We start from the raw sequence: 14,584 nt of genomic DNA, 5'->3' as shown, positions 1-14,584 counted from the left end.
TTCAGATGTCACAAGTCCCTGAAGGTAGCAAATTGGGAAGTGGTAAATATTGAGATGTCTCCAAGCTATATCCTCTAGACTCCAATCCTATGCCATGAGTATTAATAGAGCTCTCAAGAAAGTTACTTATATTTATATAGCTTTTTTCATATATAAATTAAGTCAGTTAAGGACTGGAGTCTAGTCTTTATAGTTTGCTGTTGTTGGTTTTGTTGATGTTAAAGGGCTGTGTCAATTAACTATTTTCCATTCTTTCATTGCTTAAGCTCTAGTGCTTATTTCATTCCAGCCTTCCTTTTTGGTTTATTCTGCATTCTAGGAACTATATAATACTGCTGTCTCTTCTTAACTAATTTTTGACATTGAATCCATATATGAAAAAACTGTGTGATAGTATTCAAGACATCTAATTTGATGTTCCTTCTGTGTGTAATATATTTTTATTCTTTTACCAGTTCCCTTGGAAATAGATCATAATTATAATTTTGTCTACTTTAGACAGAGTTGCATGTCTATTTTTAAATTTAGAAACTGAATTCTGCATTAAGGTTTTTTTACATTACAGAAAAGGAGGTGAAGAAGAGCACTTTACTACATCCAAATGTCAGCAGCTTGAATGAAGAGAGAAACATTTTATGGAAGTCTCCAAATTTAGAGTATGCTTTTAAAAATCTATCTATGGAGGATGCTGGCAATAATCCACATTCCCGGAAAAAACGCTTTCTTTCTTATCCAAGATATGTAGAAGTGATGGTTACAGCTGACACCAAAATGGTTCGTCATCATGGACAGAATTTACAGCACTATGTATTAACGCTGATGTCAATAGTAAGTAAAGCTTAATAAATACTAGCATTTTCAGAGCTTTTTTTCCTGTTTTGATGTTTTTTCTTATGCAACTTCTGTCTTCTGCTTTCTCTGAATTCTGTATTAAAATAGATTCCATAAATAACAACAAAAAACAAGTAGGGCCAAAACTTCACATTCTGCTTCTTTCAGTTAAAGGTAGTGAGGCGCATAGGTAGAATGCAATTTCCTGATTAGCTGTTACATTAAAAGAATGGTCAAGCTCCAGTGAGTTAAGAGTGACTAATTAAAGCAGACAGAGTTTAAAAGGTATCGTGAAAAAATGCTTGATTATAGCAGTCCTAGTTTTTTCAAGTCAGATTTTTGAATTGACGTTATTTGTTTCAAGTAACAATTCAGCACAGCTCAACTAAAAGTCACCTCTTGTATCAACTCTCAGCTTAATATAAGCTCAGTAAAATCAAAAGATTTACTGTGACATCTGTTTAACTGTGTTTTTTACTAAAAAGTTGTGCTAAAATATTCTGTATAATTACTTCTAGATCTTGTATTCTTTCACCTGTCAAAGTAGTTTAATGTAAGTGACTTCTTCACAAGTCCAAACAAAATGCAGTTCACATGCATTTTTGGTCTCTATCAAAATACCTGGTTTAAATAAGAATCACTTGACCATCATCTTGTAGATGAGCTGAGTAGCTCTATAGTTTCCACTGCACACAATTAATTGGTACTAGATACTTCTGTGAAGCAAATGAAGACTTGGTCCCATCTGCAGCCTCACAAAAATGTGTGGGTCTTGTGTAGACCATGTGTTATGCCTGCTAGTTGTATGTTGATGTCTAATATGTTGTCTGAAATAACACAGATACAGATAGGTAGGCATCTGAACTGAGTTCAGTACATTGTCATGATTAGCTATTCAGCTGTCAGCAGTAGAGGTGCTGTCACCTCCTATACAGATGTAGGCATCTAAGTTTAGAAGTTTTAATGGTGTCACACTAATTTCAACCAGGAAAGCTCTGTATCCTTCTTAAAGCATTAGGAGAAGGAAGGGGCACAGGAAGTTATTTAGGATGTAAAAGTCACTTTTTTTTCTTCCTTTTGTGCACATTACAATGAGATTAGTTACAGCAGTGCTATACTAAGGCTGCTTTTATCCTGTCCAGTTGTATTGTATTTCTGTGTCCTACAAAAAAAGAAATCTATTTCCAATGTATGGTTAAGATCTATGTCATACTTAAATAAAATTTCGTTTTTTTTGTGGAACTTTCTATGATTTCAGAACTATCATTGCACAAAAGCAGAATTGGACAGAATTTTATTGAATTTGTTTATATGACATTATGAGATTTGGTGTACGTTTCATTTCTAATAATTTGGTAGTCTTCTGACTGGCAGTGATGTGAACCTCTAAGTTAATGTCTGACCAAAATAAAATAAAATCACTATTGAAGATGGTTTTTTTTTTTTTTAACTTATAGTACAAGCTGTTTGGAAATAATTTAGAAATAATTGATTCCAAAGATATCACTTAGATCTTTGTTTTCTAGTACAGCTCTACTAAAAAGTAGTCAAAGCATTATTTTAACACAGACTAGTTTTCTACAAAACCCTACAGTGAGATGAAATAGTATATTTTGTGTGTAATTTTCATGAGCTGCTATTGTGATTGTGGCTAATTATTGGTCTAAAATTTAACTACTTTAAAGAAAACACTTGTTTCTGCATCTGTAGGGGTCATACATTCTACCACTACTCATTATAGAAAACCAAACATTATGTCTTTTAAGTAGTTAGATTTCTACTTGCTGAACTGTTGCTAATGAGTCTATGGAACTCTTTTTTTTATGATTAATGTTAAACAAATTTGTGCTGAATGAGAAAGACCAGCTATTTGCTAAATACCTTGACTTCCTTCTGGCAGTACCTGTCTAACCTAAGCCTAAGTTCTACAATATAGTTGTTTCTGGCTTTGAGGTAAACGAAAGCAACAAAAAGGCTACACCATTAATATGAATTTAATATGGTATTCAGGAAGATATACAGCACCTGGCAGCAGTTACTCCATGTGTACATCTATTTGTTTCAAGATTACCTTTAGGAACCAGGTTTTTAAAAACTTTGTCTAGAAATGTGTGGCTTATATAAAATGTGGAACTTAATAATAATATGAAATCAGATCCTAATTCTGAAATTTTTTTTTACAGTCCAGTTAATTTCACCACTAAGAATATGTATTCCAGCTTAATGTCATAAAATTATAGAATTGGTTGATTTGGAAGGGACTTGTAAAGGACAAGTCCAACTCCCCTGCCATGAACAGGAACACCCACAGCTAGTTCAGGTAGCTCAAAGCTCCATCCAGCCTGAGCTTGAGTTTCTCCAAGGATGTGGCATCTACCTCATCTCTGGGCAGCCTCTTCCAGTGCATCACAACCCTTATTTAAAAACAAAACGACAACAAAATTTTCCTTATCCAACCTAAATCTCTCCTCTTCTTGCTTCAAACTGTTTCCACTTGTCCTGTCACAACGGATCTTGTTAGAGTCTGTCCTCTTCTCTCCTACAGCTCCCCTTTAGATACTGAAAGGCTGCTGTTATGTCTGCATGGGGCCTTCTCTTCTCTAGGCTGAACAGCATTATCTTTTTCAACCTGTCCTCCTAAGGGAAGTGTTTGTCCTCTACTTCTTTAGGAATTTCGAATGAGATCATAGAATCACAAAGTTGTGAAGGACCTCTGGAAGTCTTAATTCCTTACACATGTTCGTGTTACTTTGTGTTTACTAGATTTGCTTGACAGATTAATATACCATCTTCATTCTCTTCCTTCTCATGTCTCAGAATAGTAATGCTTCAGTAAGCTAGTAATAAATGTAGAGAATAAATGACTACCGCTCTTGGATGTGTAATCAATATTAGAATTCATCAGTATGCGGGTGGATTTTTCTTGACCCACGGCCTATTAATGTTTGAAATGCAGCTCTTAGTCTTATTTCATTACCTATAAAGGGAAGAAATGAAACTTGTATTCTATTCTTTATATCATTGAACAGATAGTTAAATTTAATAATCAAAGCTGGTTCTTGTCTGTTCAAGCAACTTCTCCTGTTACATGAAATTGCCAGATTGATGGCATTTTAAGTGTATCAAGCATTATTCTACTCATTCCAGAACTTCTAAGGATATCCAGTTTTGGCTTGGGTTTTAAAGAAAACTAAAGTTTAAGCATATAAATCTCATTAGATTGTAATAGAGTGTAGGTATTTAGCTCCCAGAAGGCCCCTTGAGATCTTGGTTTGCTTTCTCTTCATATTTAAGTATCAACAAAACCAACGAAGTAAACTTGCTATGTGGATGGAAAATAAGAACTGAAATGTGCTGCTGAATATTTTTAGAGTTTGAAGTGTCTTATCCCTCATCCAATTCGACCCATAAAGGCTTAACTCAGTGTGCAAGTAATCCCATTGAACCAAAGCTGGAATGCATTTTCTCATTTCTTTTAAACTGCATAAATCTTTGCAAGATGAGTGTTCATAATATTTATTCCATCTTGGAGATGTTTGTTATTGCTGACTGAAATATGTATATAAAAGTGGAAAAATTCTTTTTGCCATAGAAAGGCTTAGGACTTTATCAAAATCTTTGTATTGAAACAATAAACAGTGGCATTATTTAATGTGAAAAGATGAATGAAGCAATCTGTGACCACTCCCCACGTTCTTATTTGTTCTTCTAAATGCTGTATCAATATAGCAGTAGATACTGTCTTAATAGGTTTAGTAGCTGGAGGACTCTGTCCTAGGCATGTTAGATTGTAACAGTTCAGAGCCCCAGCTGTAAATCTAGATCTTAGAAAGCAAGCAAGAATTCATTAAAACACTGGAGTTCACTATGAAAATGCCAGGAACTTGTCACATTTCATTTTTGTGATATACTTTGTGCACTAACCTAATTTTCTAATTTACTGTTTATATATCATTTTTGTGGACTTCTTAGTCTATTGTTTGCTTGCTGCAAGACCTTTGTAATCTTGACATGTCAAGAAAACTTGACATGTAAAATCACCTGCAGTACAACTCGGTTGACCTGCTAAATGGGGGAATTGGCTGCTTGCCTGTTCATGTGTGTGCCAGATCTGGAGTATGGGAGGAGAGTGGCCATGCGTTCAAAGAAGGTATTGAGACTGCATCAATTTAGAGCATTTAAATTGTCATGGGACTGTAGAATCATAAAATCTTATTTTTTTCAGTGGTAAAGCAGTGTGATCTTAATATCACCAGATTCTAATACTATTTTATGTTGATCAAGACTCTTTCTTAATGTGCTTTGTACATCTCTGTGCAAAGAGATTTTGACTTCCCCTGTTTTGTTCTTGGTCTGTTCAGATTTAGGAGGCTTGTAAAAATTTTGAAAAAGCATTGTCATTTTTAGTAGTGTTTTATACCTTCCATAATTTACTGAGAGATAAAATAGAAAGCAACAAGTGACAGCTCTTAACAAGAGTATTAAACTTACATTTCTGAACTCAAGATCTTGTGATGAGTTTTTTCCTTATCTACTGCTTGATGTCTACCAATCATGTGTTTTATGTTCTTTTGTCTCAGATCAGTGTACTTTAACATAAATTAAGAAGTATCGAATGTTACTATAACACTAAGTGAAAACTAGAGAGCTGGCACAAAGCCATTTGTTTCTTCCTTAAGCTCATTCCCCCATTATTTATTCTTTTGCATATGTAAAACCACATATAAGATGTTGTTAAAAGGAGGGTGGCTATTTTGTTATTAACAAAAAAAAAAAAAAATACAACTAGAAAGTTACCATAGAATGGCTTGGGTGGAAGGGGCCTTAAACATTATGCAGTTCCAACCTAACTGCCTTGTGCAGAGTCATCAACTACTCTGTTCTTAGGCTGCCCATGGCCCCATCCAACCTGACCTTGAGCACCTCCAGACATGGAATGTCCACAGCTTCCCTGGGCAACCTGTTCCAGTACCTCACCACTCTCTCAGTAAAGACTTCCCCCTTAACATCTAATCTAAATTGCCCCTCTTTTAGTTTAAAGCTGTTCCACCTTATCCTACCACTGTCAGAGCATGTGAAGAAGTCTGTCTCCCTCCTGTATAAAAGCTGCTTTGAAGTACTGGGAGGCTGCAATGTGGTCTCCCTGAAGCCTTCTCTAGGTTGAACAAGTCCAGCTCACTCAACCTTGCATTGCAGGAGGGGTGCTCCAGCCTTCTGGTTCTCTTTGTGACTCTGGATCTGCTCCAACAGTTCTCCATCTTTCTTGCACTGGGAGCCTCAGGCTTGGATGCAGTACTCTTGATGGGGGTCTCACAGTCATCTACATCTCCCTACTGGCCATCCCTCTTGAATGCAGCCCAGGACACTATTGCACTTCCAGGCTATGCATGCATACTGCTGGCTCATGTCCAGCTTTCCATTCACTTCCATCCACTAGGACCCTGAAGCCTTTCTCTGCATGACTGCTCTATAAGTATCATTTAAACAGAAATTTGTGAGCTAGACTTCTTGTATACCTTGACATACAAATATCTCTATGTAGAAAAAACCTACCTTTTTTTATACACTGACTGCTCTTATGAATTTTCCAGCTCCAGAGTGCCTGTATGTCAAATGTCTTAGTGCCTCATAGTTCTCTGAGTCTTGAGGTCCATCAAGTGAGACAGACATGGAATTTTTGTAGCATGTTAGTAAGCGTGTACTTTCCCATCTTTACTGCTGACTGCTGTTAGTATTCTTCATTACTTTTGTTAGGTAGTTTGTTGTTGTTAATTAGCTATTTGTTAGTATGTGTCTCTGTGCCTTCACGTCAGTAGACAGGTTCAAGGTCTGTCCCCATGGTAAAGCTTCAGTTGTGTTTAGCTATAAAAAAGGTCCACGTGGGACTTTTGTAGAGGTAGGAGATGTTTGCCAAACAATGTTCCTATCTTTTTTAAATTTTTTTAGTAGCTTCTCAAGGCTAGAAAAACCTCTGTATGGTTGTTCCTTGCAAAATCATCTTTCTTTCAGATACTAAAAGGAAGTATGCTTTGACATCCGAGCCACTCATAGTCACCCTTTAAAAGAGATAATTTGTTCTTTTTGCTTTAAATGGGGAGTCACCTGGAACATCTTGAATAAATCAAGGAAATGTTAGAATGGAAAGGACGTACAAGTAGTAGGAAAAAGTGCTTAGTCTGAGATACATAGGTGTATTTGTGCAACTTTGCACAATAAACTTCTATGTTCCTTCAAATAAAGCAGTTTTAAACTCGAAAGGTGGATGGAACAAATTGGGAGTAACACTTGCAGAAATAACACAGCTTTTTCTTATTTTCTCTCAGAGAAGCAATAAATGTTGTGATGACTTCTTTATCTCATGGCTACAGAAAATTCAGGGGTATTATGAAATATATGACAAAATCAGGATATGACAATGGAAGAGGTGAAGGAGAAATGCTCTGGATCCTAGATATCACACATCCTTTCAGCACTGCAGTGATAAACAGGAGGTTGTTGGTGCCTGCAGTGGACACAAGCTAAGAACTGTAATGAACTTTCTTTTAAGTGATATGAATGTGTTCTCCTGATACCGTGGTTCCATGTAGCAGATCAGAAAAGGAAAAGCAGTCTTCCAATGCAATCTTTAGAGAAAAAAGAACTGCAGAAATTCAATTCTGTTTAGGTATATCATTTATTTTCCATTCTCTAGATGCACTTGCTTATGTTCTAGCTCCTTTTCTGAATGTGGCAGTTTGCAGTGATTCACAGTCTCAGAGTAATGGACAGCAAGAAAAGTTGCTTCCAATAACCTGATAACAACAGCTGGTGAATACAAGATCCGTCTTGTAATCTTTGGGAATGTAATGAAAACAAAAGCAATGATCCTTTCACTGAAAGATAACTCTTCATCATGGTTCTTGGTTTCTCCTTTCTTTATTGTTTTGGTCTTAACTGTTGTTCTGTGGCGTAGATGCCTGTATCAGGAGCATGAAAAAATCTCTCAAAAGTTACTTCCTTTTGTCTTCAGTGTTATTTCCTTTTGTGAAGGCTGAATTTAGGCTAAACTATGGAGAAAGTGGGTTTGCAAATAAATGGTGTATTCTATCAAATTCATGTCCCATTTCATCATCCATTTTATGAATGCTTCCAATAAAGAAGGATTTAAAGAGATGTCCACAGAATATGGGAGCAGGGAGCACTTATCCTCTTTTTTGATAAAATAAGAAATAATGTTTTCTGCATTAATCTATCATTTCAAGTCTCAGCTGGTAATTTTATCCTGTATGATTCCCTAGGTGTGGGAACCTTGGTGAAGGTTGGCTTCCCTAGGTGAAGATTGGCTTGAGATTTTAAACACAGGATTTTTCTTTTTGCATGTATTCAGCCTGCCTGCTGAAAATACCTTACATCACAGGTAGGGGCATCTCATTACCAGCACAGTCTTTTTGCTCGATCTTTCTAAAACAGCATTTATAAGTAAATGTTTGAAGGTCCTGAAAGCGTCCATGAGACAGTGTCTATACTTTGACTCAAACATGGAATTAATAAGAGTAATGTTAGCTTTTTGGTTTAGTAGATCCTTACCAGTTATTGGTATGTGAGAAAATATGTTTTCGATTCTGATGAGGTTCTTGTCAGAGCTATTGGCCTTAGGCATCTCAATGACTTTATTTCAGATCTCCTTTGTGCTCTAGTCAGACATAGTATTTAGATATTGCTTAGGTATGGTGTTGAAGATCCTACTGCAGATGGTCTTTGGATGTGCAACGCGTGTGTTCTCTTGTACTTAGTCTGATGATGTATCTTCTCTGATCTATGAGTAATTTCCAATGGCTTCTGAAGAAGTGCTTTGCTCAAACATTCTTCATGGACACTGGCAGCGGTGGGAAGGGAAGGAACTTGACTCTGCGTTTCAATGCTGGGTTCTTTCCATCTTCTATTTTCAGATTTTGTTTGCAAATAACTGATATCTGTTGAGGTTACACATCTCAAAAGCCTGTTTTTGTACATGTGGAATTGACTACAGTAAGAATTAAGAACAAGAAATGTAACATTTTAATCTTAAGAAACCTCCAATTTGGACTCTTTCCCTAAATCCTTCTAGCTACCCAGCACTAAAAATGGGTTATCCTCTTACATGTTTTAATACTGGAGACCTTTATGAAACTGAAGGGTAATGATGCACTGAAGGTTATGATAGTCCTATTTTGGATGCTTCTGGCATTATTTGTTGTCAACTGAACCTAGTTCACCCTCCCTTCAGTCCTCTATGACTGTTCTAACTGGAATAAACTCTTAAAGAACTGGACAAATCCTATACCAGTATTTGTCCAACGTATGCAACATCACTTTACTTGACAGTCAGTGAAATATAACTGTTTCGTGAATTTCAGAGTGTTCTGTTCAAAAGCTAAGACATTCTTAACAGGATTGATTATTTGTCTATTTAATTGAAATATATTTATTTCTAGAACAGTGCATGTTTCAGCATAAAGTAGTCTGGCTTTGTTATCTGCTCTATAAAAGATCTTTCTGTTAAGATTGTATGTGTGTAACCCTGTGTAGGCTTGTGCTGTAACGAGTTGTCTGATTATGGTTTAGGTAGCTCTTACATCAGCTGAAGTGTTAGGAGAGTTCTCATGGGCATCTTCTCCCTGTAGAAGGCATTATAAGCCGAAGACTCTTGCAGGTCTCATCTCAGATTTCTCTTTGAGTTTGGAGTGCTGCGTCAACCAATTTTCTTCTTTGCTGAAGAGAAGTAAAACTTGGAATAGTTGGGTGGAATTAATCTCATACGTCTGCTAGACATCTAATCTCCATCCATTGTAAGTGACTGAGGAAACATAATAATTTATCATACTATTTTGTTTGAAAATACATTTTATCTAAATATGTATCTTCAGATGGATGCATCGGAATGACTGTTCATCTGTTCTTTTTCACTGACTATTGAAGGAGTCTAGACAGCATAATGTTAGTTACATGAGATGAATGTAACAGTGCTATGTTATTTTAATAGGACAGTTCATTCAGGACAATGCCTAGACTGTTTCTGACCTTTCCTGAGAAGAATTCATATATAGAAATCTAACTCTAGATTAGTTGAAGTCGATCTCAAGCCATAAAAAAACATTTTGTGCTTGATAATTTGTGGTAGCTTTGATAGTAGTAAAATATTGGTTCACTTGCATTCAAATTCAGGAAACACTGTCTGCATAAATTCTCTTATTTACATTTATAGTGCTTGAGCTATGCAGCTGTAAAGACACCTACTCTTCTGTCTTCTGAATGTTCCCATTCCTAATTGAACTCTTTAGCAAGCGCTCAAGAGATGTTCCTCAGAATAACTGGATGTTTGCTAGTTAGTGACCAAGAATGGAATCCTTTTGGAAGAAGACAATAGATAGTTAATGTTTTCCACATGGATTCCAAAACTCTGACTATTTCCCTGCTATTATGAGTGCTCCATATCTTGCTTGTCTGTCAACAAAAGAATGAAGGATGATGCTGCATTTTGCACTCTTATCCAGTTTCGAGAGCAAGATGGTATGAATCATGGTGAGGCAGGGCTCTGGCATTTCCAGCTTTTAACAGAATTACTTGATTTTAGGTATGTAGGATTCACACACAGGACTGTGTCTTCGCAAGCAGTTTGAACCAGTTAAGACTAAAAGTACTCAATTCTGCACTGTTCCCTCTATCAACACTTGTGTTAAAGAGGCAGCACCTGTAACGAGATCATGTTGGTCAATATAACGTGACACACACACACATACACACACACACACACACGAAAAACAATGAAAAAAAAACAAAAAAACTATTCAGTTTGATCAATTCCTTTTCTTTTTCCTTTTGTAGCCTTGTAGACATAGTCCAAGCCAGACTGGGGGAAGGTCAGTGCTTCTGTAATTAGTGGACAACATTCATTTAGATAAGGCTTAATTGATAACTGCTTTAAGCCAAATAGGGGAATCCAAATAAATGGGATGTCTGAAGCTGTTATTGAGAGTGAATAAACCTTTTTTCTGCCTTTATGAAAAATAGCTTTGGTTTACTTTGGTATACGGAATTGAAACATAACTTTTACTATCTGGCTGCAACATCATAAAGTGCCCGTTGGCTATGTAAATAGAAATTTGCAAATGAGGAAAGAAACCTTTGTACAGTGTCTTAGGTATATTTTCAGTGCTGCCCAGCTTCTATTAAAAGCAAAGGCAAAAGTTTTTTGTTTCCCGTTTGCTTTCTGAAATCCTATAATATTTTAGGTGTTGATTCCTCAAATCATGTGCGTAAAGTAGCTTGTGTCTGTGACACTTCTGCTGACGTTACTCCATTTCTGTCTGTGATATTTTATCAATAATCTACAGGTCTTACAATGTATACACTTACTCCACTAATTTAATTAACGTAGTGTTTGAGTGTTTCAACATAATATAAAATTATGACTAGTTGGATATTTAATAACTGCACTTTTTAACATCGAGGAAAATTACTGCTGGATAATAATTGCTGGATAATTACCTCTTATATAGAGAATAGCACTGGAAAACAGATAAATTCTGACCTTGGTGTGTGTAGCGTGAGATATTTTGAGGTAGAATCATTGTTTAAAACCAGGTATCTACTTTGGGTTTGTTACCAAAATCCATGGGTAGAAAGGCAGAGATGGATGCCTGAGGCATCTATTGCATAACTGCCTGTTATTCTCTGATAACTTGTTTGCGTGTCAGCATGAAATGTGATTTGTCAGATAAGTTTAATATTCTAACCATCTGATTTTTTCCTCTTTAGGTTGCAGCAATCTATAAAGATTCAAGTATTGGAAATCTTATAAATATAGTTATTGTAAAGTTAATTGTAATTCACAATGAACAGGTAGGAAAAATATTTCTTAAATTTCAAACCGTATGAATTTGCCTTATAATTCCAAACTTTAAAGTATTTTACATACAATGGTTTTTTTCATTTAACTATATATTTTTACTCTAGAAGTGAAGATTAAATGTTATATGTGGTGGTAGCATGGTGCAGGTTTAATTAATGTATGCAGATATTAACTGCATGGCCTCTATTTAATACCCGTGTTTCTCCACCTGCTTATTAGTACTTCGTGTTGACTTAAATGTGCTTCAATCAGATATTGAGTGAGAGCTTATGGCGTAACTCCCTTAAGTGATGTTATACTACTGCAAATACAACTGGGAAACGGCAACTTTCTTAGAGGGTTTTTGCTGAGAGTTTTCAGCACTAACAGAATATTTTTAATTGTAAGAAGAGTGCATTTTTCTGGTGTATATTTTAATATTTATTTATCATAATTATCTTGCCACCCAATGTTTCTGTACCTAATACGTGATGCATTGATTAATAAGATGAGTTCTTACGACTGATTAATTTTAGCTAAATTAAGATCCTAAGTTTGTAAACAAATTCGTGCTAGTAGAATTTTTCTGACTTCTTTCTGTAGTTGTGAAGATTAGGGACACAAATAACAAAATATTAAGTGCAAGTGCATGAACATTAGAACTGTTTTTTTGTTTCTTCGATATTTCTTAGGAAGGACCAACGATCACTTTCAATGCAGCTACCACTCTTCGTAATTTTTGTATATGGCAGCAAGCACAGAATATTTTGGATGATGCTCACCCTTCTCATCACGACACTGCTGTTCTTATCACTAGGTATGGTATTGAAAGAGACAGTTACCCGGCTAGATGAGACAAATCCTTCAACTTTTTTCTTACCTCATCATATTTAAATGTTCGCTGATAAATTTTGTAATTAATTGGAGTGAATAAAGAGTATCTTACTCTTCCCTCACCCCAGGTGATCGCTATTTAGACCTGAAATTTTTAGAAAGAATTAATGTCTTTAACCATGTACATGATAGGGTCATGGTGGTATACGTACAGAAATTAGCTAATGCTAATTAAGTGATGATCAATGCCTCATAACCCAGGCATAATTAGAACTAAAAAAAACTCACAAATGGAAAATGTTAAATACTGTGTATTTTTCCTGTACACTGATCTCTTCAGTGGAGGCTCTGATGCTCATTTATTGAGATATATTCTCTCTTGTTCCTTTTCTTTTTTCTCCGTGTTCAAATTGGACACATTGTTTTACTTAAAACAATGTTTGATATTTGCCCTGAATTTTACATTATTTTTGCAGCTGCTCTACTGCATGAGGTAGTGTCATGTATACTGGAATCTGTACATTTCCAGCAGCATTTTACATTCACATACATGTTAGAGAAACAGCTTAGTTTATCAGTTTGTATTCTTTGCAAGCTAGATAGAAAGTAATTCTGTGGGCTTTGTTTGGTGAATGTTTGGTGAATGAAGTCACTTCTTTCACAAGAACGCAAATTCTTAGAGTGGACTGCAAGATTAAAAATTTAGAATTAAGATTTGCAATTGTAATTGCAAATTACAATTTGTACCTAATGTAGCATCAGTGAAATACTTGTAATGGAAGTATTTTTCATTTGCTTGTAATTTTTCTTTTCTTTTAAGGGAAGATATCTGCAGAGCTAGAGAGAAGTGTGATACTCTAGGTGAGTTATAATTTTTCCATCAGTATGATTTTACAGCAAAATCTGTAGAAGGATTTTACTGTAGGATTTATGAAAAAAATCAGAAAACAGATGTAAAATTTAATTGGCAGATCAAATCATTTCAGAGCTGTTCCGCACATACTTTGATCTTGGGTGGTAGTTGGTTTTGTGTAAATTTGGTTGCATAGCTTGCGCGTGGCTTTTTCAATTCATGTGCTGTAGTATTCACTTATAGAGTCATTCCTCCTATGTTAAAGCTCATTCTATTAAGCTTTTGTAAAAGAATTCAATTTTCCAGGTTTGGCAGAGCTAGGTACAATGTGTGACCCACTACGCAGCTGCTCTATAAGTGAAGAAAATGGATTAAGTGCTGCTTTTACTATAGCACATGAGCTTGGACATGTGTAAGTACCAATTTCCCAGCAGGTAATTTTATTAGATTTCTTTTGAATATGACCAATTTCCAGGGATGTGTTGTACTTTTCCAAGGGTGAGTAGAATGTCTGTGTAATTTTGGAATAGTCAGTGGTTTTGGCCCTTGCAGAGAGTCAGCTCTCCTGCCACCTAGAGATACAGAAACATGAGATTTACAACCTGGCCACTGGCTAACTGGTGTGATGGGAGGTACTGGATTTATCTGCCATCTTTTGTCCTTTTATTGTAGCAGCTGGTTGGGACACTGGGACAGGTACCTTAGATGCGCAACATAGCCCTGTTAACTACTTGCATTCTAGCCATGGTAGGAATTTAAGAAAAGACTTGTAATATAACACAGAAATATTCTTCCTTCTGTTTGATCCTTTCAGAAAACAATAGAGTAACACAAAGAGAAATACTTTACACAGAAAAATAAGAGGAGATGACAGCATTTTATTTTATGAAGCATACCTCATCAGTGATGGCAGAAAGATGCTATACTCTAGCTCCATGAGGCATGCCACAGTGTAGGTAACGATGGCATTACAGAGCTCAGTAGCTAGCTTGTTGGTTTTCATTCTCCTGGAAGTTCATTTAGATACATGCCATTTATCATGTTACTTAAACTGAGTTATAAAATATGGTAAAATATTTGTTGCATAAAATGATGTTGATGGGCTCTGTAGTTATTGTATACTAAAAATTATAAGGTGAATGTTGGGGCAGTGTGTTATGGACAGTCTTGAATATTCAGTTCAGTAGATGGGTTGTTCATTTAAAATGCCACACTTC

General features: G+C 35.8%; 1 protein-coding gene across 1 annotated transcript in view; it reads left to right on the top strand.

Annotated features, from left to right (window-relative positions):
• ADAMTS20 (ADAM metallopeptidase with thrombospondin type 1 motif 20) overlaps positions 1–14,584 on the top strand; it is an 82,497-nt gene that overhangs the window by 13,992 nt on the left and 53,921 nt on the right. The window contains exons 4-8 of the mRNA XM_031589567.2: positions 566–828; positions 11,608–11,691; positions 12,373–12,497; positions 13,335–13,375; positions 13,674–13,779. Of these exons, the coding sequence (XP_031445427.2) occupies positions 566–828; positions 11,608–11,691; positions 12,373–12,497; positions 13,335–13,375; positions 13,674–13,779 (619 nt within the window). The remainder of the gene's footprint in view (positions 1–565; positions 829–11,607; positions 11,692–12,372; positions 12,498–13,334; positions 13,376–13,673; positions 13,780–14,584) is intronic.

The sequence above is a fragment of the Phasianus colchicus genome, chromosome 1 (genome assembly GCF_987193195.1).
Source record: "Phasianus colchicus chromosome 1, bPhaCol1.hap1.1, whole genome shotgun sequence".
In the NCBI taxonomy this organism is placed as follows: Eukaryota; Metazoa; Chordata; class Aves; order Galliformes; family Phasianidae; genus Phasianus; species Phasianus colchicus.
This window is presented reverse-complemented; position numbering and strand designations above follow the sequence as displayed.